The sequence below is a fragment of the Bombina bombina genome, chromosome 2 (assembly GCF_027579735.1).
Source record: "Bombina bombina isolate aBomBom1 chromosome 2, aBomBom1.pri, whole genome shotgun sequence".
Classification (NCBI taxonomy): Eukaryota; Metazoa; Chordata; class Amphibia; order Anura; family Bombinatoridae; genus Bombina; species Bombina bombina.
The window spans coordinates 627,031,493-627,056,073 of NC_069500.1; the positions used below are offsets into that span (position 1 = coordinate 627,031,493).

The 24,581-nt window shown below is 38.6% G+C and overlaps 1 protein-coding gene across 1 annotated transcript in view; it reads right to left on the reverse strand.

The window, feature by feature from the left end:
- Nucleotides 1-24,581, reverse strand: part of PTPRD (protein tyrosine phosphatase receptor type D) — a 666,726-nt gene that overhangs the window by 193,556 nt on the left and 448,589 nt on the right. The window contains exon 20 of the mRNA XM_053702567.1: nt 12,161-12,321. Within this exon, the coding sequence (XP_053558542.1) occupies nt 12,161-12,321 (161 nt within the window). The remainder of the gene's footprint in view (nt 1-12,160; nt 12,322-24,581) is intronic.

The following is a 24,581-nucleotide window of genomic DNA, read 5'->3' on the forward strand; positions in this document are numbered from 1 at the left end:
ACTCAGCATGATATCTCACTTAATTCACAAAACCCATGGTGAGATAAAAGGTCCAACAGAACTCACAAATACATCTTGTCATCTCAAAACTGCGTAATGAATGCAAAGTTTTCAAACTATAAAAAAATCTAAACCCGGTATACGAAAGTAGAGGAGAACAGAATTTAAACATAAACATTTAACTTCTGCTCAAAATAAATGTATCAAACTGTGAAAGGCACATTATTTTCAAATGTGGAGTGGATGGGAAAATGTTAGATTCTGTTGAGGCCATTATTTTTTATCAGGGAATCTGGAGTGTTCAGTGAGATGTAGGGCCAACTAATGCCTCTTAGCTTTAATCTATCAGATTTTATTAAGAGTAACATTATTAGAGAGACGTTCTAATACAAAAAAACAAACCCATTGCAGTGCCCAAGGAGGACACAGTAAATAATTGGCTTGAATTCGCAACTGTTGCTCCTTATTGGATAACTAGTTGTGTCCTGCTCAGGAGTCAAAAAGCCTACACGGGTTTACTTAAACACAAAATTATTTAGGATCATTAATGCAAAAATTATTTGGATTAGATACATGTGATTTTTGTATTAGTATGGGACATTATAGCATAAAGTTTGACTGCCTTGTAGAGCCTCAACAAACTGTATTAATGAAATCTGTTCATCTTGTCCCCTACTCTCATGCCACCAATTGTGCAAGAGCAGGGTTTGTCATACACTCGATCATATCGTCTTGGGTAATTTAACTCCAAGACCATAGAGGTGGCAAAAAGGTTTGAAAGAATGTGTGCACTCGATTTTGACAGACAATCCACCCACTGCTTTTCTAATTGGTTAATCAGATTAACCAAAAAAATATTGCCTCATTTTTGTTTATCTATAGGAGGCAACCATTTACATGTAACAGAATACATGAAGAATATGGAGCCATACCTGTCGTTACACACAGATATTGCAGTAAGGGGATTATAGGGTTAAAATATTTTTTTTATTTACTTTATTCATATAATTTTTTTAAAGTGTCATGCAGTAGGTGTGTTTCACAATATGCAGGTGAAATAAAAAAAGAGCAGGCAAAAGCTGTGCATTATAATTCATACAACTGAAAATATATTGAATAATAGTGTCATTTATAGATGCGCATAATCATTACTTATGTCTCACCTGTCTGGTTTACTGCTCCATTTTAAAGCGGCAAATGAGGAAAAAGGTGAAATGTTAGTTCCATGAAAATTGATATAAGAAGACAAGGTATACTATATTTAATGGAAGGGCACTAATCTTAAAGGGGCATCAATGATAAAAAAATATTAATAGAAGAGAATAGTAAATAAGTATATAAGAATATAGATTTTTGCATTAAAAGGGCTAAGAAAGATGGCTTAACACAAGCTAAACAAAAAAGATAGATGGATAGATATAGCAAATAAAAATAGTGTATGTACAATTTCCCTTTAAATAAGCTTAAAAACACATTATTTTAGATCACATACGTCTTTGTTTAGTTTTAATTAGTTAAAATAAATGTGAAAACTCTGACTGTGGAAACTTAGGGACCTATTTATCAAGCCGTCAACTTACTTGCATTCGACGGCACCAATATGCTTGCCTAAGATCGCCTAACATCGCTGCCGCGGACCTGAATATGCTCTCCTTATTTAACAAAAAAGCTGTCAAAAAGCTGTGCACCAAGTATGGGGCAATGAGCAGCGGACTGTTGTTAACTAACAGTTGTCAATCTCGCTGCTATTCGGCTTTTTCACAGCTTTATTTGTATACTGCCACTAAACACTGCCACTATGCTAAACTGTTTAACCCCTAAATTAACCTATTAATCCCTAAACCTAACAACCCGTTAACTTTATATTAAATATTAACTCATTCCTATCTTATAATAAATTTAAACTTACCTTTAAAATTAAATTAAACTATATTAAACTATTAATTAACCTACCCTATTATAATAAAATTACATTCAACTATATTAAATTACTTATTAATCTAACCTATTATAATAAAATTATATTAAACTATATTAAATTAATAATTAACCTACCCTAACTGTTATAATAAAATTACATTAAACTATATTAAATTAATAATTAATCTAACCTAACTTTTATACTAAAATAACATAAAACTACAAATTAAAATAACTATATTATATATTTAAACACCTAACCCTACTCAAATAATTTAATTCTACACTAAAAAATTACAAAGTTACAAAAAACTAACTAAGTTACAAAAAATAACAAACACTAAGTTACACAAAAAAATAAACACTAAGTTACAAAAAAGAAAAAAGAAATTAGCAAAGCTTTAAACTAATTACACCTAATCTAAGGGCCCTATGAAAATAAAAAAGCCCCCCAAAATAAAAAAAACCCTAACCTACAATAAACTACAAATAGCCCTGAAAAGGACCTTTTGTGAGGCATTGCCCCAAAGAAATCAGCTCTTTTACCTGTAAAAAAAAATACAAACAACCCCCCCCAATAGTAAAACCCACCACCCACACAACCAACGCCACAAATAAAAATCTATCTAAAGAAACCTAAGCTCCCCATTGCCCTGAAAAGGGCATTTGGATGGGCATTGCCCTTAAAAGGGCATTTAGCTCTTTTGCAGGCCCAAGTCCTAATCTAAAACTAAAACCCACCAAATAAACGCTTAAAAAAATCCTAACACTAACCCCAGAAGATTTACTTACAGTTTTGAAGATCCGACATCCATCCTCCAAGAAGCCAGGAGAAGTCCTCTTCGAAGCCGGCAGTCTTCTATCTTCATCCATCCGGCGTGGAGCGGCTCCATCTTCAAGACAATCCGACGCAGAGCATCCTCTTCCTTCCAACGACTACCGATGAAGGTTCCTTTAAATGATGTCATCCAAGATAGCGTCCCTTAGATTCCGATTGGCTGATAGAAGTCTATCAGCCAATCGGAATTAAGGTTGAAAAAATCCTATTGGCTGTTGCAATCAGCCAATAGGATTGAGCTTGCATTGGCTGATTGGAATAGCCAATAGAATGTGAGCTCAATCCTACTGGCTGATTGTATCAGCCAATAGGATTAAAGCTCAATCCTATTGGCTGATTGCAACAGCCAATAGGATTTTTTCAACCTTAATTCCGGAAGGAAGAGGATGCTCTGCGTCGGCTGTCTTGAAGATGGAGCCGCTCCGCGCCGGATGGATGAAGATAAAAGATGCCATCTGGATGAAGACTTCTGTGGGCTTGGATGAAGACTTCGGCCGCTATGATGAAGACTTCTCCTGGCTTCTTGGAGGATGTATGTCGGATTTTCAAAACTGTAAATCTTCTGGGGTTAGTGTTAGGATTTTTTTTAAGGGTTTATTGGGTGGGTTTTAGTTTTAGATTAGGACTTGGGCCTGCAAAAGAGCTAAATGTCCTTTTAAGGACAATGCCCATCCAAATGCCCTTTTCAGGGCAATGGGGAGCTTAGGTTTCATTAGATAGCTTTTTATTTGGGGGGTTGGTTGTGTGGGTGGTGGGTTTTACTATTGGGGGGGTTGTTTGTATTTATTTTTACAGGTAAAAGAGCTATGCCCCACAAAAGGTCATTTTCAGGGCTATTTGTAGTTTATTGTAGGTTAGGGTTTTTTTATTTTGGGGGGCTTTTTTATTTTCATAGGGCCCTTAGATTAGGTGTAATTAGTTTAAAGCTTTGATAATTTCTTTTTTATATTTTGTAACGAAGGCCTAGATTTAGAGTTCGGCGGTAAAAGGGCTGTTAACGCTCCGCGGGTTTTTTTCTGGCCGCACCATAAATTTAACTCTGGTATCGAGAGTTCAAACAAATGCTGCGTTAGGCTCCAAAAAAGGAGCGTAGAGCATTTTTACCGCAAATGCAACTCTCGATACCAGAGTTGCTTACGGACGCGGCCGGCATCAAAAACGTGCTCGTGCACGATTCTCCCATAGGAAACAATGGGGCTGTTTGAGCTGAAAAAAAACCTAACACCTGCAAAAAAGCAGCGTTCAGCTCCTAACGCAGCCCCATTGTTTCCTATGGGGAAACACCTCCTAAGTCTGCACCTAACACCCTAACATGTACCCCGAGTCTAAACACCCCTAACCTTACACTTATTAACCCCTAATCTGCCGCCCCCGCTATCGCTGACCCCTGCATTACACTTTTAACCCCTAATCTGCCGCTCCGTAAACCGCCGCCACCTACGTTATCCCTATGTACCCCTAATCTGCTGCCCTAACATCGCCGACCCCTATGTTATATTTATTAACCCCTAATCTGCCCCCCACAACGTCGCCGACACCTACCTACACTTATTAACCCCTAATCTGCCGAGCGGACCTGAGCGCTACTATAATAAAGTTATTAACCCCTAATCCGCCTCACTAACCCTATCATAAATAGTATTAACCCCTAATCTGCCCTCCCTAACATCGCCGACACCTACCTTCAATTATTAACCCCTAATCTGCCGACCGGAGCTCACCGCTATTCTAATAAATGTATTAACCCCTAAAGCTAAGTCTAACCCTAACACTAACACCCCCCTAAGTTAAATATAATTTTTATCTAACGAAATAAATTAACTCTTATTAAATAAATAATTCCTATTTAAAGCTAAATACTTACCTGTAAAATAAATCCTAATATAGCTACAATATAAATTATAATTATATTATAGCTATTTTAGGATTAATATTTATTTTACAGGCAACTTTGTAATTATTTTAACCAGGTACAATAGCTATTAAATAGTTAAGAACTATTTAATAGTTACCTAGTTAAAATAATTACAAATTTACCTGTAAAATAAATCCTAACCTAAGATATAATTAAACCTAACACTACCCTATCAATAAAATAATTAAATAAACTACCTACAATTACCTACAATTAACCTAACACTACACTATCAATAAATTAATTAAACACAATTGCTACAAATAAATAACATTAAATAAACTATCTAAAGTACAAAAAATAAAAAAGAACTAAGTTACAGAAAATAATAAAATATTTACAAACATAAGAAAAATATTACAACAATTTTAAACTAATTACACCTACTCTAAGCCCCCTAATAAAATAACAAAGCCCCCCAAAATAAAAAATTCCCTACCCTATTCTAAAATACAAATATTACAAGCTCTTTTACCTTACCAGCCCTGAACAGGGCCCTTTGCGGGGCATGCCCCAAGAATTTCAGCTCTTTTGCCTGTAAAAAAAAACATACTATACCCCCCCCCCAACATTACAACCCACCACCCACATACCCCTAATCTAACCCAAACCCCCCTTAAATAAACCTAACACTAAGCCCCTGAAGATCTTCCTACCTTGTCTTCACCATGCCAGGTTCACCGATCCGTCCTGGCTCCAAGATCTTCATCCAACCCAAGCGGGGGCTAGACATCCACTGAAGAAGTCCAGAAGAGGGTCCAAAGTCTTCCTCCTATCCGGCAAGAAGAGGACATCCGGACCGGCAAACATCTTCTCCAAGCGGCATCTTCTATCTTCTTCCATCCGATGACGACCGGCTCCATCTTGAAGACCTCCAGCGCGGATCCATCCTCTTCTTCCGACGACTAGACGACGAATGACGGTTCCTTTAAGGGACGTCATCCAAGATGGCGTCCCTCGAATTCCGATTGGCTGATAGGATTCTATCAGCCAATCGGAATTAAGGTAGGAATTTTCTGATTGGCTGATGGAATCAGCCAATCAGAATATAGTTCAATCCGATTGGCTGATCCAATCAGCCAATCAGATTGAGCTCGCATTCTATTGGCTGTTCCGATCAGCCAATAGAATGCGAGCTCAATCTGATTGGCTGATTGGATCAGCCAATCGGATTGAACTATATTCTGATTGGCTGATTCCATCAGCCAATCAGAAAATTCCTACCTTAATTCCGATTGGCTGATAGAATCCTATCAGCCAATCGGAATTCGAGGGACGCCATCTTGGATGACGTCCCTTAAAGGAACCGTCATTCGTCGTCTAGTCGTCGGAAGAAGAGGATGGATCCGCGCTGGAGGTCTTCAAGATGGAGCCGGTCGTCATCGGATGGAAGAAGATAGAAGATGCCGCTTGGAGAAGATGTTTGCCGGTCCGGATGTCCTCTTCTTGCCGGATAGGAGGAAGACTTTGGACCCTCTTCTGGACTTCTTCAGTGGATGTCTAGCCCCCGCTTGGGTTGGATGAAGATCTTGGAGCCAGGACGGATCGGTGAACCTGGCATGGTGAAGACAAGGTAGGAAGATCATCAGGGGGGTAGTGTTAGGTTTATTTAAGGGGGGTTTGGGTTAGATTAGGGGTATGTGGGTGGTGGGTTGTAATGTTGGGGGGGGGGTATAGTATGTTTTTTTTTACAGGCAAAAGAGCTGAAATTCTTGGGGCATGCCCCGCAAAGGGCCCTGTTCAGGGCTGGTAAGGTAAAAGAGCTTGTAATATTTGTATTTTAGAATAGGGTAGGGAATTTTTTATTTTGGGGGGCTTTGTTATTTTATTAGGGGGCTTAGAGTAGGTGTAATTAGTTTAAAATTGTTGTAATATTTTTCTTATGTTTGTAAATATTTTATTATTTTCTGTAACTTAGTTCTTTTTTATTTTTTGTACTTTAGATAGTTTATTTAATGTTATTTATTTGTAGCAATTGTGTTTAATTAATTTATTGATAGTGTAGTGTTAGGTTAATTGTAGGTAATTGTAGGTAGTTTATTTAATTATTTTATTGATAGGGTAGTGTTAGGTTTAATTATATCTTAGGTTAGGATTTATTTTACAGGTAAATTTGTAATTATTTTAACTAGGTAACTATTAAATAGTTCTTAACTATTTAATAGCTATTGTACCTGGTTAAAATAATTACAAAGTTGCCTGTAAAATAAATATTAATCCTAAAATAGCTATAATATAATTATAATTTATATTGTAGCTATATTAGGATGTATTTTACAGGTAAGTATTTAGCTTTAAATAGGAATTATTTATTTAATAAGAGTTAATTTATTTCGTTAGATAAAAATTATATTTAACTTAGGGGGGTGTTAGTGTTAGGGTTAGACTTAGCTTTAGGGGTTAATACATTTATTAGAATAGCGGTGAGCTCCGGTCGGCAGATTAGGGGTTAATAATTGAAGGTAGGTGTCGGCGATGTTAGGGAGGGCAGATTAGGGGTTAATACTATTTATGATAGGGTTAGTGAGGCGGATTAGGGGTTAATAACTTTATTATAGTAGCGCTCAGGTCCGCTCGGCAGATTAGGGGTTAATAAGTGTAGGTAGGTGTCGGCGACGTTGTGGGGGGCAGATTAGGGGTTAATAAATATAACATAGGGGTCGGCGATGTTAGGGGTAGCAGATTAGGGGTACATAGGGATAACGTAGGTGGCGGCGATTTGCGGTCGGAAGATTAGGGGTTAATTATTTTAAGTAGCTTGCGGCGACGTTGTGGGGGGCAAGTTAGGGGTTAATAGATATAATACAGGGGTCGGCGGTGTTAGGGGCAGCAGATTAGGGGTACATAAGTATAACGTAGGTGGCGGCGATTTGCGGTCGGAAGATTAGGGGTTAATTATTTTAAGTAGCTTGCGGCGACGTTGTGGGGGGCAAGTTAGGGGTTAATAGATATAATACAGGGGTCGGCGGTGTTAGGGGCAGCAGATTAGGGGTACATAAGTATAACGTAGGTGGCGGTCGGCAGATTAGGGGTTAAAAATTTTAATCGAGTGGCGGCGATGTGGGGGGACCTCGGTTTAGGGGTACATAGGTAGTTTATGGGTGTTAGTGTACTTTAGGGTACAGTAGTTAAGAGCTTTATAAACCGGCGTTAGCCAGAAAGCTCTTAACTCCTGCTATTTTCAGGCGGCTGGAATCTTGTCGTTAGAGCTCTAACGCTCACTGCAGAAACGACTCTAAATACCAGCGTTAGAAAGATCCCATTGAAAAGATAGGCTACGCAAATGGCGTAGGGGGATCTGCGGTATGGAAAAGTCGCGGCTGAAAAGTGAGCGTTAGACCCTTTAATCACTGACTCCAAATACCAGCGGGCGCCCAAAACCAGCGTTAGGAGCCTCTAACGCTGGTTTTGACGGCTACCGCCGAACTCTAAATCTAGGCCTTAGTGTTTGTTATTTTTTGTAACTTAGTTAGTTTTTTGTAACTTTGTAATTTTTTAGTGCACAATTAAATTATTTGAGTAGGGTTAGGTGTTTAAATATATAATATAGTTATTTTAATTTGTAGTTTTATGTTATTTTAGTATAAAAGTTAGGTTAGATTAATTATTAATTTAATATAGTTTAATGTAATTTTATTAAAACAGGTTACATTAATTTTTAATTTAATATAGTTTAATGTAATTTTATTATGACAGTTAGGTTAGATTAATTATTAATTTAATATAGTTTAATGTAATTTTATTATAACAGTTAGGGTAGGTTAATTATTAATTTAATATAGTTTAATGTAATTTTATTATAATAATTAGAATAGGTTAATTATTAGCTTAATATAGTTTAATTTATTTTTAAAGGTAAGTTTAAATTTATTATAAGATAGAAATGAGTTAATATTTAATATAAAGTTAACGGGTTGTTAGGTTTAGGGATTAATAGGTTAATTTAGTTTATGGCGATGTGGGGGGCTGGCGGTTTAGGGGTTAATACATTTATTTAGTTGTGATGGGCTCTGGGAAGCGGCAGTTTAGGGGTTAATAAGTTTATTTAGTTGTGGCGGGGTCTGGGATCTGTGGTTTAGGGGTTAATAAATTTATTTAGTTGCGGCGGGGTCTGGGAGCAGTGGGATAGGGGTTAATAACTTTTATTTAGGTGGCGGCGGTGTAGGGGGTGGCAGATTAGGGGTGTTTAGACTCGGGGTACATGTTAGGGTGTAAACATAACTTTTATTCTCCCATAGGAATCAATGGGATATCGGGCAGCAGCGAACATAAGCTTTCGCTGCTTTCAGACTCCCATTGATTCCTAAGGCATCCGCGGCCTCCAGGGCGGCGGATTGAAAACCAGGTATGCTGGTCCGGAATAGCTGCTAGCGTACCTGGTAGTTATTTGATAACTAGCAAAAGTAGTCAGATAGTCAGATCTGTAGTGACGTAAGCATCGATCTGTGTCGGACTGAGACCGGCGGATCGTATGTTACGTCACAAAATTCTACTTTTGCCGGTCTGTAGGCTTTGATAACTAAGGCGAATCAAGCTCTCCACAATTACGCTGCAGAATTCCAGCGTATTTGCGGTTGACGGCTTGATAAATAGGCCCCATAGTGTGTGCAACAATGTAAGTAACCAACTTTGTATAGACCCAAAATTGTTGTCTATTTATTGAGTAGAAAGAAAATAATTGTAATATTTTGCATTGATATCTTAAGCATTTTCAGCCTATTTTTTTCTAACAGCAACCTAGCTCCCTAAATATAGTAAAACCTAGTCATAACTTGACTCCAATCTGTTGTAAACCCTATTGGAGTACCAACCCAGCCCATGATAAACCGTAATCATGATTGTGCTCACTCCTGTTATTAAGCCCACATGTGATATGATTTGTTTGACTCCTTTTCACTGTTGATCCTAACTGTGAACTGCACCCATCTGCTATTAAAGGGACATGAAACCCAATTGTTTTTCTTTCACGATTCAGATAGAGCATACAGTTTTAAATAAATTTCTAATTTACTTATGTTATCTATTTTGCTTCATTCTCTTGATATCCTTTATTGATACCTGTAAGCAAATGACAAGACGAATATATGTGTAGCTACTAATCAGCAGCTAGTTCCCAGGCTCCTGAGCCTACCTATGTATTCTTTCAACGAAGGATACCAAGAGAACAAAGAAAATTAGATTATAGAAGTAAATTGGAATGTTCTATCTAAATCATGAAAGAAAAGCTTTGGGTTTCATGTACCTTAAAGTTTAAACAAAAACGGAATGACTCAACAGTCCTTCTTTTAACAGTGAACCATCTCCTAATTAAATTAACCCTAAGCATCCCAGCCTCAATAGCCCTTCCATGGCCTCTCTATATGACCTTCCTCTGACCACAAAACCTCCACATGAATCTTCCAAATTAATCTTCAGTAACCTCCAATTGCTCAAAATAATAAGTCAGGATTACAGTGTGAAGGCCTAGGGGTCAATTTAAAAAGCAGCGGATGCTGCTTCCGAATCCAAATCGTCTCAGGTCCACCAGAAACAGAAGTTAAAAGCAGCGGTAATAAGGTCCGCAACTTCTCCCCCCCTTTTAGGTGATGGACTGGAAATCATCCCGATCCGATACAATCGGGATGATTGACACCCCCTGCTAGCGGCAGCTAGAAATGCTAGCAGCCGCTATAAATGCTTATGTAACAGCCCTTTGGGGGGTTTTGTTAGTTTTTGGGGGGTTTTAAGTTGTAAAAGGGACATGAAACTAAAACTGTTTCTTGATTCAGATACAGCATAGAATTTTAAACAACTTTACAATATACATTAATTATCAAATTAATTTTCTTGGTATCCTTTATTGATGGATCAGCAATGCACTAGCTGAAAACATTGTTAAACTAATGCTGAGCTACATATGTGCAGCCCCCAATCAAGCCTACCTATGTATGCTTTTTAACAAACAACACCAAGAGAACGAAGCAAATTAGAAAATAGAAGTGAAAAGGAAAGTTGTTTAAAATGGTATGCTGTATATGAATCATGAAATACATTTGGGGTTTCATGATCCTTTAAGGTATAAGAATGAATGGTTATTTCTTAAAGCTACAAAGTTTTTGTAGTCAACCTGGTACTTTAAGTAGTGTATTGCACTGGGGGGGGGGGGGGGGCATGTAGTTGTGATCCCTTTTGTGTTATTAGTGCATTGCAGTAAGTGGGGTCATACAGAAGGGGTCCGTTAGGTCCAATAAAGGCTGGAACAGGAAGATGTGCATGGATTGGGTACATTCAGTTGCCATAGAGGGCTGAGTCACTGCTATATTCAATAGGATATTAAAGAATACGCTAGATGGGTCACAAGATGGGGGTTGGACATGAAAAGGATTTATTATGGTGGGAACTAGGTCATGATTAAGGGTTTACTGTGGTGGGAGCTGGGTTGCAGTTAAACTGGGGGGGGGGGGGGGTTAAGGTTCCTTGAGGCAAGTGCAAGAACTACACACCAATTCCAGACAGAAGTAAGGAAAGAACTGGTTTGCACACACATTGCAACCACAAACACATAATGACATAAGGGTTAGGTTGCTTTCATTATTATTGCTTAGTGACATCCCTGGAATGTATAGTCAGTTGTCACAATGTGGCTGATTGCTAAATATCACCTGACAAGAGTTTGATCACTTTTAAGCCACTACTGACAGCACCAGGGCTATGTAGCATCCAGTAGCTATCAATAGTGAGAAGCATATGAATCAGCCCATTATTTGCGTTGCAAAAGTGACAAGATCAGTTTAAAGCAAGTTTAATATAGATTCTTAGTTCAATTTAACTTTATAATAGGCCATCCATTCTGAGGATTTTTTTTGTGTTTTTCTTCGAATAGTTTTTTACTTCTTGGGCTGGGTTACTGAAATCTTAATTTTCTGGAATTTTAGAATTATCCAGAATAAAAATCAGGGCTTTTTTCCCCCCATAATTTATTTTCTTAATAGTACAGAAAAAGTATTTCTTACTAAAGTAAGTGATAATGGGGTAGGTTCAAATTATTTTGTTCAACAAAATTTACCACTAAAGTCTATAATAAATGTTGCGGATAAACAATTCAATAAGCTTTTCTAAAGGATTAGAATTTTTTTTTCTTATTTACTTGCTTTATGATAGCTCTACTGGTTATATTAGCAGCCGATTGGCTAAGAAAGCAGCAATTATATTCCTTTTGAAATGCATATAGCAAAGATATGTTTCTGCAAAATATCACTAACATTTGCTTATAATAGAAACTGCTAAACATCTATCTCTTAAAGCCACTTTTAAATTACAGAGAAGTCTGAACTCTTGGTAACCAATCTATTTTAAAATCAGGTTCATTCTTACAGAGAAAAAAAAATAGTTTTAGTCTATGCACAGTCAGCCCTGTGCAATAAAATTCATTAACTCTTATTATTACTCCACAACAATGTTTTATAGGTTAGTGTGAGATTTAATAGAGAGTTCAATATAAAACTTACCTCTTATAAAGAAGTATAGCAATAACAATACAGATTATGAACACAACTGCAAGAACTGGCCCAACCACCCAAATAAGTCCTTCTTCCTCATCAGTCATTGGTTGAGGGTCAAGTTCCATTGAAACAACTGGATCAGAGTATGGGCTTGTGGCATACATTGTCTGGAAAATTAAAATAAAAAGATGGAATAACATATAAGGACCATAAAGTCACATGTAATGCGTAGATTTATTATAGTTTATGGCTATACAATGAGATCTAAATATGTCATTCTCCTTCATTATTATTTTATTATTTCTTATGATATGTCTGAAAAGAATACTATATTTAATTTAAAAAATATTTATATATGAGGATCTATATTCAAGAGACTATCAGAGGGGCTGATCGCTGCATCTTAATACATAACAAATAAAAATAGCTTTGCATATTGATGTGCAATGATAATAAGATTCTTTATAGTTCTATCATTATCTATAAAATTAACTGAACTATATAAAACAAGAGGAAAAAAATATTTTTACCAGAAGGGTTGTGTAAGAGTTATAGACAATTTTGAAATCTAGCCCATACCATTAGTTTATAAGAAAAATATTTTCAGCTATGTTTTTTTCTGTTCAATTAGAATGCAATAAAATGCAGTGAATTTTTCAAGAAAACATAGCAATGTGCTTGCTATAATTTCACAGAATATAGCTTCCTCTGTATATCTCTTATCATATATAGCTGAAATGATGTTTGCAGTAAAAACTATTTATTCATGCAATCCCAAGAACTTTTCATTTTCCACAGGCATTTTAAAAAATATAACTGCTGGGAAGATCATCTCCCTGCAATAATCTAGGAGAGGAAGTTCTATCAATTTGCAGTCACAACAATTTCAGACAGTATTGAGTTATTCAATAAATTGCTAATTATACTTAAATAACAAGTAAAATGTTTTACAGACAGTATAAGTAATTTATCACATAACGATAATATAAGGCATTTTTTAATTTCACACATGTATATATATATATATATATATATATATATATATATATATACTGTATAATGTGATTACAGAAAATGAACACTGTAAATAAAAATGTTTTTTTGTATTTCAATGTTATGTACTTACAGTTAGTTGATTTTATGTTTGTTTTGTTTTTAAAACAATTTTTAAAGTAGAATATTGTGAAAGGGCATAAGATTAGTCGAGTTTGTTGATGAAGAATGACTGCAAAATAAAAGCCTATTGTGCTATGGTGTATATTGCTTTGTGTTGGCGTCTCTCAGTTGAATTATTAAATATCGATTGGTGGAGAATATATCAAGCAGAATCCATAAATCATGTCCTGACTATAAATCTTTTGTAAAGACTCAATGACGACGACTAACCAGTCATGCACATGTTGATAAAGGTAATAATGTGATTCCACATCTGGTGATTATTGAGCTTGTCTCTAAAATCTAATATACTAGGTTTTACAAGTAGAAAATTCATTGTTTTATGAAAAACAGCATATTTTTAATAACAGTTTAAAAAGAGTATAAATTTAGGGGGATGACAGTCCAATACATTAATAACTACTATATGAATGGAAGCCCAGATTTGCAATCTGAGATTCCCTTTGTTTGTAATGCATCAATAATATTAATAATAACATATTATTAATAAAAATAATAATAATAATAATAATAATAATATAACCTTTATTTGTACATCTACACATGCAAAAGTGGCCAGAAGATCCACTTACAGCTCAAAATCCAAATGTATGTAGAGTGTTTACTGAATCAATGAATTTTTGCTAAGGGCAAGCAAATTAGAACATAACTATTTCATCACTTTCAGACACCAATCCACTTTTACTTAGTTCTCCTTTAATGCAAGATATCTATGTCTAGAAAATCATAAATGGCAACAAAATTTTAATTAAACAAAAAAAGCAAGTTAATTCTTTAAAATAATACATTAATACATATGTTTAAACATGTGTAATTAAATTATATATATATATATATATATATATATATATATATATATATATATATCTGGGAGGAAATTAATAGAGCACTGCAAAGTTATAATATTTATAATTTTAATACACTATATCCTAATGAATTAAACTCTGAAATGGACGTTACTCCATTCCTAGTATAAGATCAGTAATAGGAATGTGTTTTTGTTTTTTTAAATGGTGGTGATTTGAACACTGATATATTTTATATGATATTTTGATATTAATATTTTTAAATTATTGCTATCTTTTGAACTAATACATAAACCATGAGAGAGGAAAGGAAGTTTTCTGTGTGAAGTATTCATTTAAAATTGAAAATAATGAAATTATGGATGAACTAGAGTATTTTTTAATGATTTCAAAATTTTATGTCTATTATGTAATTTGTCGATACAAAAATATTGTTCTTGTTTTATATGTCCATGACCAAAGTGTTATGGGTTACCAATTTGTAATATGATTGAGATTCGCTTAAAACATTGAACAAAACAAAGAATAAATATTAACAATTATGAGAAAAAAGACTGAGAGTTAATATGTTACAAATAAACAGTATGAATAAAGAACATGCCTGAGACGGAAGATGTAAAAAAGGTGCAATATCACTTTAACTACACTCAAGTTTACAATTGTGCTCTAAATCAATCATAGTGTTCGAAGGGGGATTTAAAACATGGCTATACTGACAGAGTATCTTGATAAAGCCCTGAATAGGGTGAAATGCGTAGAACTGTGTCAGTAGCTACCAAGCTGACTGTGTGGAGATTATTTGAAGTTCTATTGTACCGAACATAAAGCTGAATGTGAAGGAAAGAGGTCTGCGCTCTGCGTACAATCATACTAAAGTACAGAGGATAATGGGACCCGACCTGACAGCAAAGTATGGGGATTTTAACTTCTTCATATTACTTGCGCAAGTGTCGAGTAATGGCCGGTAAGAGGTGATGTCAAATACATCCTCCCTTGGAAAACCAATATCCTCCTTGAGTTCCAGTTCTACTTTTTTGATAATTATGCCTAGATCTATTTATCTATTTATCTATCTATCATTACAATAACATGTTTCCTATATTACATTATTAAGATCTATGGTACAACTTAGACTAAGCATCAAATACAAACATAGATAATTCAGTTACATGTCAAAGTATTTAATGATGCCCGGTAAATCCTTATTGATCATCTCGCTTTTCAGCGAATGTTCTCATTGGCGGCTGTAATGATGAACAGTGACACTGACCAATCAGAATGTATAACACTCGTTCGCAATTACCCAAGACATGTATCCAATATTTGATTCAAGCTCAGTCAAAACAAGTAGTTTGCAAACACACATCTGACCCAGTTTGCATACATATTTTTCTCATTTTACAGCGAGATTTTTGGTTTATAGATAATCTGGAATGACACTGTCAACCAATCACAACAAATTGTGATGATTGACAGCTGCATGATCCAAAGACAAGAAGTATGAAGGATATCTCCACCAATGAGAACTAACTTAGCAGTCATAGTATTATATTGCATATGATGAAATATTAAGCAATATATTACATACAATCTAGAAAGCTATTACACACAGAGATATTGAAAACGAGTAAAGATATAATTTTAATCAATCTTAATTACATATGTAATGAATAACGAAGAACCAGCCAATTGCAAAGCGCTATAAGGATTGACCTACTTTTACATCCAATCATCACTCCCAATTTGGCTCACAGGCCTTTTAGCCGAGTAAACCGATGGTATAGGTCTCTGGGATATCCAGAGAGGTAAATCAACTGGTAGGGGTCTCCGTAAATTTGAGAGTGTGAATTATTTATATATATCTGACAGTTACAACCAATGGTAAACTAAATGGTATAGGTCTCTGGTATTTCCAGAGAGGAATGTATTATATGGTAAACTAACAGGATTGTGAATCCTTTATATATATATCTGGAACGTAGTATTTCCAAAGTGTGAATCCTTTATATATATCTGGAACCTAATAAGTGGTATAGGTCTATGGAATTTCCACAGAATAAATATATATATATATATATCTGAAATTTACAACTAATGGTTAACTAAAAGGTATAAGTCTCTGGTATTTCTAAAGAAGAATGTACTAATACGGTAAATTAATAGGTATTAATATTTAGTATTTTCAAAGTGTGAATCCTTTATACATATCTGGAACTTAATATTAATATTAACGGTAAATCAAGTGGTATAGGTCTCTACAGAGAGACAAATATTCAAATATTTAGACTGTAAAATCAACAGGTATAGATCTTTGGCATTTCTAAATTTTGTATCTCTAAAGTGCTAATCATCTACAAACCTATTTTAATTACTATCTACGGCTAACTAAGAGGTATAGGTTTCTGTTATCTCCAGAGTGTAAAGATATACTCACTTACTGTACTATACAGGTATCACCTGATCATTTTATATGGTATAGTTCGTAGGTACTCCTAGAAACTTAATAACCTATCATTTACCCTAACTTTTAGAGATATTTATATACACCATTTCCAGGAATAATCATAGATGCTCTAGGGATTGGGGAATATAAGGCACCAATTACAGACATAATCCCTGGTATATTTAAATGGCACTCTCTGGCACTCGTAGAGTTTAAATTATTTATTCTTCTCTTTTTTCTAGAAATATCTAGATATGCTTTAGAGAGTTACCTCAAGATATTACAGTTTATACCACGACATATAGACTGTGTTATACCATTTACTATTAATCATTGATAACTATACACAGGACAGACTGATATAGAACCAGTTGTTTCATATTACCTCATCCACCTAAATAATCGCATACTTTGGTTCTAGTGGATATCAGATTAGTGGTTACCACAACCCCCTGAATCGTCTACCTATTAGGTACCATTGAGACCCTAGAGGGTTTCCAATTATAATAGGGTTAATGTATTTACATAGCCCAGCCTTAGTAGGCATGTGCTAATTTTCACGTTATATGTATAACCTAGTTTTTTAACCAATTAAGTAAAAGTTAAGTTTTATGTATTTTTTCATTCTTTTCTATAATCTGATATTTTTCTATAACATTCATTAGTGCTACATTTCTATTCTTCTATCAGTCTTCTACTGATTTGCTTTTTTAATTTATGACCAGTACAAGCACCATTCCCTAATAAACCATTATTATAAATGATCATATAAAGGGGAACGTTTTTTGATCCTAAGTAGTGCCATTGTTACTTTTTTTGATAATATCTCCCTCTTAACAAGATTACAAACTGTTTCTCTGCAATGTCCTCTTGGATGTACTTGCACTACCTGCAACTCAATCTGTCTAAAACTGAGCTACTGAGCTGCTTCTTATTACCCCCATCTTCAAGACCTGATATTTCTCTGACAGTTGGAGACCCTATTCTCAACACCTCACCCCAGGTTTGCTGTCTTGCAGTTTCTAAATCCTGATTTGCAAACCTGAACAACATTTCCAGAATTCATAAAAAAAAATTGCGGTATGAGTGAAAAAGTATTGTTATGGCTCTTTTTCACTACCGCTGGTATTACGAGTCTTGCAGGTATATCTGTACCGCACACTTTTTTGACCGTAACGCAACGTAACTACCACAGTTTTTAAAAAGTCCTTTTTCAATGGGACTTCCACAGTGCAGGTATTACAAGTTTGCCTGTCCGGCCAAAAAGTGAGGGGGTACAGCCTATACCGTCAAGATCTATACCGTAAACTGAAAGTCAGTAGTTATGGCTTTTATGTTACAACACCGTAACATAAAACACATAACTAATGTGCTAAAAAGTGCACTAACACCCATAAACTACCTATTAACCCCTAAACTGAGGCCATCCCACATAGCAATCACTAAAATAAAATTATTAACCCCTAATCTGCCGCTCCGGACATCACTGTCACTATAATAAACATATTAACCCCTAAACCACCTCACTCCCGCATCGTAAACACTAGTTAAATATTATTAACCCCTAATCTGCTGTCCCTAACATCGCTGCAACCTATATTACTGTTATTAACCCCTAATCTGCTGCCCCCAAAATCGCCGCCACTAAACTAAAGTTATTAACCCCTAAACCTAACCCTAAGTCTAACCCTAACACCCCTAACTTTACATACATATATATGGGGGAATTGTGCACAAGCACGTAAAACCAGCTCAAAGCAGCGCTGGTATTTGAGTGCGGTATGGAGTTCAATTTTGCTCAATGCTCACATATTGCCTGCTAACGCCGGGTTTATGAAAACCTGTAATAGCAGCGCTATAGGGAGGTGAGCGGTGGAAATAACTTGCAAGTTAGTACCGAGCCGCTCTTACCACAAAACTCGTAATCTAGCCATATAAAAATACTAATTAATTCCGTCATTTTGTCATGCATTGACTATTGTATTCTACTAAATGGCCTTCCCAAATACCGCCACTACTTCCTCAAATCTATTATGAATGCTTCAGCTAGATTCATCCACCTAAGTCACCAATCTACATTAGCTGCTCCCCTCTACCAGTTTCTACACTGGCTCCCTATACACTCTTGAATACAATTAAAAGCATTAACTCTAACTTACAAGGCTCTCAACAGTCTCACTCACAACTATACTTCCTCTGTCATCTCCAAATATTAACTGACCCGTCCTCTTCAATCAACCTCTGAGCTATGGCTCTCCTCTCTTATATCTCTAAGTTCCTCTCCCACTTCCAAGATTTCTCATGCACTGCTCCTGTTCTCTGGAACTCTCTACCCTACTTTATAAGACTGTCTCCAACCTTGTATAGCTACAGATGCTACAATCCATGTGACAAGCTACCCCAAATTGTATGTCTCTGCACCTGTAGACTGTAAGCTCTCCGGAGTAGGGCCCTCTTCCTCTGTACCCAGCGCTACAGAATTTTGCGGCGGTATACAAATAAATGATAATAATAATTCTGGAAGAAAACTTGTTTCCTTCTGCTTTGACAATATTCCCTAAATCTGAGGGTTTGTTTTTCCAGCACGACAATGTTGCATGCCACACAGCCAGGTCAATCAAGGTTTGGATGAAGGAACACCAGATCAAGACCCTGTCATGGCAAGCCCAATCTATAGACATTAACCCCACCTAAAAACTCTGGAATGTGGTCAAAAGGAAGATGGATGGTCCCAAGTTATCAAACAGAGCTGAGCTGCTTGAATATTTGCACCAGGAGTAGCAAAAATTCACCCAACAGCAATAATGGTAGAGAGTATGCCAAGTCGCATGAAAGTTGTGATTGAAAATCAGGGTGATTCTACCAAATATTGATTTCTGAACTCTTGCTAAGTTAAAACATCAGTATTGTATTGTTTAAAAATGATTATGAACTTGTTTTCTTTGCATTATTTGAGAACTGAAAACACTAACTTTTTTGCTATTTTGACCAATTATTTTCATTAAATACATGCTCTAAATGTCAATATTATTTGGAATTTGTGAGAAACATTGTAAGTAGTGTATAGAATAACACAAAAATGTTAATTTTACTTAAACACATACCTATAAATAATAAAACCAGAGAAACTGATATATATATATATTTTTTAAATGTATGTATGATGTGTGTGTGTATGTATATATGTATGTATATATATATATATCCTATAATATAAAAGGCCAGGTATGTTTGTCCGAAGCTGTCATGCGTAGTAGAGACTATGCGAGGACAAACATACCTGGCCGTTAGGATCTGACAGCAGCTGCAGAGAGGCCGGACCGAAGCTTTGTGATGGGGGCGTGGTGCGGCACGGCTGTGACAAGGGGCGTGGTCGGACAGGTCAGGTGGTGGGTGTGGCCGGGCAGGAGTGGGCATGACCGTGAGAGAGAGAGAGAGAGAGAGAGAGTGCAAAAAAGAGGGGAGAGAAAGCAAAAGAGAGGGGGGGAGAGCAAAAAGAGTGGGGAGAGCAAATGAGGGGGAGAGAGAGCAAAAGAGGGGGAGAGAGAGCAAAAGAGGGGGGAGAGAGAGACAGCAAAAGAGGGGGGAGAGAGCAAAAGAGGGGGGGAGAGCAAAAGAGGGGGGAGAGAGAGCAAAAGAGGGGGGAGAGAGCAAAAGAGGGGGGAGAGAGCAAAAGAGGGGGGAGAGAGCAAAAGAGGGGGGAGAGAGCAAAAGAGGGGGGGGCAAAAGAGGAGGGAGAGAGAGAGAGCAAAAGAGGGGGGAGAGAGAGTAAAAGGGGGAGAGAGAAAAAGAGAGGGGGGGGAGAGAAAAGAGAGGGTGGGATAGAGAGAGAGCAAAAGAGAGGGTGGGAGAGGGAGAGAGCAAAAGAGAGGGTGGGAGAGAGAGCAAAGAGATGGTGGGAGAGAGAGAGCAAAAGAGAGGGTGGGGAGAGAGAGAACAAAAGAGAGGGTGGGAGAGAGGGAGCAAAAGAAAAGGAGAGAGAGAGCAAAAGAGAGGGGGGAGATAGTGAGAGCAAAAGAGAAGGGGGGACGAGAGAGCAAGAGAAGGCAAGCGAGAGCAAAAGAGAGGGGGGAGAGAGAGCAAAAGAGATGGGGAGAGAGAGCAAAAGAGAGGGGGGAGAGAGAGCAAAAGAGAGGAGGCAGATGGAGCAAAATAGAGGAGGGAGAGAGAGCAAAAGAGAGGGGTGGAGAGAGAGCAAAAGAGAGGGGTGGAGAGAGAGCAAAAGAGAGGGGGGAGAGACAGCAAGAGAGGGTGGAAGAGAGAGAGAGATCAAAAGAGAGGGTGGGAGAGAAAGAGCAAAAGAGAAGGTGGGAGAGAGAGCAAAAGAGAGGGTGGGAGAGAGAGAGCAAAAGAGAGTGGGGAGAGAGAGAGAAAAATAGAGGGGGAGAGAAAGAGTGGGAGAGAGACAGAGAAAAATAGAGGGGTGGAAAGAGAGCAAGAGAGGGGGAGAGAGCAAAAGAGGGGAGAGAGAGCAGAAGAGAGGGTGTGAGAGAGAGAGAGAGAGAGAGAGAGAGAGAGAGAGAGAGAGAGAGAACAAAAGAGAGGGTGGGAGAGAGAGAGATAGCAAAAGAGATGGTGAGAGAGAACAAAAGAGAGGGGGAGAGAGAGCAAAAGAAAGAGGGGAGAGAGAGAGAAAAAGAAAGGGGGAGAGAGCAAAAGAAAGGGGGGAGAGAGAGAGCAAAAGAGAGGGGGAGATAGCAAAAGAAAGGGTGAGAGGGAGAGCAAAAGTGAGGGTGGGAGAGAGAGAGATAGCAAAATAGAGAGTAAGAGAGCAAAAGAGAGGGAGTAGAGAGAAAGAGCAAAATAGAGGGGAGCCATAGAGCAAAAGAGAGGGAGAGAGAGAGCAAAAGAGAGAGGGGGAGAGAGAGAGAGAAAAAGAGAGGGGGAGAGAAAGAGAGAGACAGAGCAAAATAGAGGGTGAGAGAGATAGAGATATAGAGAGAGAGAGAGAGAGAGAGCAAAAGAGAGGGTGGGAGAGAGAAGAGAGCAAAAGGGAGGGTGGGATAGAGAAAGAGAGAGCAAAAAAGAGTGTGTGTGTGTGAGAGGGTGTGTGTGTGTGAGAGAGCAAAAGAGAGGATGGGAGAGAGAGAGATCAAAGGAGAGGGTGAGAGAGAGAGAGAGAGAGAGAGAGCAAGAGAGAGAGAGAGCAAAAGAGACAGTGAGAGAGAGAGCAAAAGAGAGGGTGGGGAGAGAGATCAAATGAGAGGGAGCAGAGAGAGCAAAAGAGGGGGAGAGAGAGAGCAAAAGAGGTGGAGAGAGAGCAAAAGAGGTGGAGAGAGAGCAAAAGAGAGGGGGAGAGAGCAAAAGAGAGGGGGAGAGAGCAAAAGAAAGGGGGAGAGAGCAAAAGAAAGGGGGAGAGAGCAAAAGAAAGGGGGGAGAGAGAGCAAAAGTGAGGGAGAGAGAGAAAAAGATAGAGGAAGAGAGCAAAAGAGGGGGGGAGAGAGAGAGAGCAAAAGAGAGGGTGGGAGAGAGAGCAAAAGAGAGGGTGAGAGAGAGCAAAATAGGGGAGCGATAGAGCAAAAGAGAAGGGGAGAGAGAGCAAAAAGAAAGGGGGAAATAACAAAAGAGAGGGGGGGAGAGAGAGAGCAAAAGAGAGGGGAAGAGAGAAAGCAAAAGAGAGGGGGGGATAGCAAAAGAGATGGGAGAGAGAGAGCAAAAGAGAGGGAGGGGGAGAGAGATCAAAAGAGAGGGGCAGAGAGAGCAAAAGAGGGGGAGAGAGAGAGTAAAAGAGGGGGGGGAGAGAGAGAGCAAAAGATGGGGAGAGAGAGCAAAAGAGAGGGGGAAAGAGCAAAAGAGAGGGGGAGAGAGCAAAAGAGAGGGGGAGAGAGCAAAATAAAGGGGGAGAGAGCAAATAGAGGAGGAGAGAGAAAAAGAAAGGGGGGAGAGAGAGCAAAAGTGAGGGAGAGAGCATAAAAGATAGGGGAAGAGAGCAAAAGAGAGGGGGAGAGAGAGAGAGCAAAAGAGAGGGTGGAAGAGAGCAAAAGAGAGGGGGAGAGAGAGAGAACAAAATAGAGGGGGAGCAATAGAGCAAAAGAGAAGGGGAGAGAGAGCAAAAAGAAAGGGGGAGAGAACAAAAGAGAGGGGAGAGAGAGAGAGAGAGAGAGAGAGAGAGAGAGAGAGAGAGAGAGAGAGAGAGAGAGAGAGCAAAAGAGAGGGGAAGAGAGAAAGCAAAAGAGAGGGGGGGAGAGAGCAAAAGAGATGGGAGAGAGAGAGCAAAAGAGAGGGGAAGAGAGAAAGCAAAAGAGAGGGGGGGAGAGAGCAAAAGAGAGGGGGAGAGAGAGAGCAAAAGAGAGGGGGGAGAAAAAAAGTGCAAAAGAAGGGGAAAAAGAGAGCAAGAGAGGTGGGGAGAGAGCAAAAGAGAGGGGGGAGAGAGAGAGCAAGAGAGGGGGAGAGAGAGAAAGCAAAAGAGAAGTGGGGAATAGAGAGAGCAAAAGATAGGGGAGAGAGAGAGCAAAAGAGAGGGGGAGAGAGCAAAATTGAGGAGGAGAGAGCAAAAGAAAGGGGGGAGAGAGAGCAAAAGTGAGGGAGAGAGAGCAAAATATAGGGGAAGAGAGCAAAAGAGGGGGAGAGAAAGCAAAAGAGAGGGGGAGAGAGAGAGAGCAAAAGAGAGGGTGGGAGAGAGCAAAAGAGAGGGGGAGTGAGAGAGAACAAAATAGAGGGGGTGCAATAGAGAAGGGGAGAGAGAGCAAAAGAGAGGGAGAGAGAGCAAAAGAGAGGGGTGGAGAGAGCGCAAAAGAGAGGGGTGGAGAGACAGCAAGAGAGAGGGTGGAAGAGAGAGAGAGAGCAAAAGAGAGGGTGGGAGAGAAAGAGCAAAAGAGAAGGTGGGAGAGAGAGCAAAAGAGAGGGTGGGAGAGAGAGCAAAAGAGAGGATGGGAGAGAGAGAGCAAAAGAGAGGGTGGGATAGAGAAAGAGAGAGCAAAAGAGAGTGTGTGCGTGAAAGGGTTGTGTGTGAGAGAGAAAGCAAAAGAGAGGATGGGAGAGAGAGAGATCAAAGGAGAGGGTGAGAGAGAGAGAGAGAGAGCAAGAGAGAGAGAGAGAGAGAGCAAAAGAGACAGTGAGAGAGAGAGCAAAAGAGAGGGTGGGGAGAGAGATCAAATGAGAGGGAGCAGAGAGAGCAAAAGAGGGGGGAGAGAGAGAGCAAAAGAGGGGGAGAGAGAGCAAAAGAGGTGGAGAGAGAGCAAAAGAGAGGGGGAGAGAGCAAAAGAGAGGGGGAGAGAGCAAAAGAAAGAGGGAGAGAGCAAAAGAAAGGGGGGAGAGAGAGCAAAAGTGAGGGAGAGAGAGCAAAAGATAGGGGAAGAGAGCAAAAGAGGGGGGGAGAGAGAGAGAGAGCAAAAGAGAGGGTGGGAGAGAGAGCAAAAGAGAGGGTGAGAGAGAGCAAAATAGGGGAGCGATAGAGCAAAAGAGAAGGGGAGAGAGAGCAAAAAGAAAGGGGGAAATAACAAAAGAGAGGGGGGGAGAGAGAGAGAGAGAGAGAGAGAGAGCAAAAGAGAGGGGAAGAGAGAAAGCAAAAGAGAGGGGGGATAGCAAAAGAGATGGGAGAGAGAGAGCAAAAGAGAGGGTGGGGGAGAGAGATCAAAAGAGAGGGGGCAGAGAGAGCAAAAGAGGGGAATAGAGAGAGAGCAAAAGAGGGGGGGAGAGAGAGAGCAAAAGATGGGGAGAGAGAGCAAAAGAGAGGGGGAAAGAGCAAAAGAGAGGGGGAGAGAGCAAAAGAGAGGGGGAGAGAGCAAAATAAAGGGGGAGAGAGCAAATAGAGGGGAGAGAGCAAAATAGAGGAGGAGAGAGAAAAAGAAAGGGGGGAGAGAGAGCAAAAGTGAGGGAGAGAGCGTAAAAGATAGGGGAAGAGAGCAAAAGAGAGGGGGAGAGAGAGAGAGCAAAAGAGAGGGTGGAAGAGAGCAAAAGAGAGGGGGAGAGAGAGAGAGAACAAAATAGAGGGGGAGCAATAGAGCAAAAGAGAAGGGGAGAGAGAGCAAAAAGAAAGGGGGAGAGAACAAAAGAGAGGGGA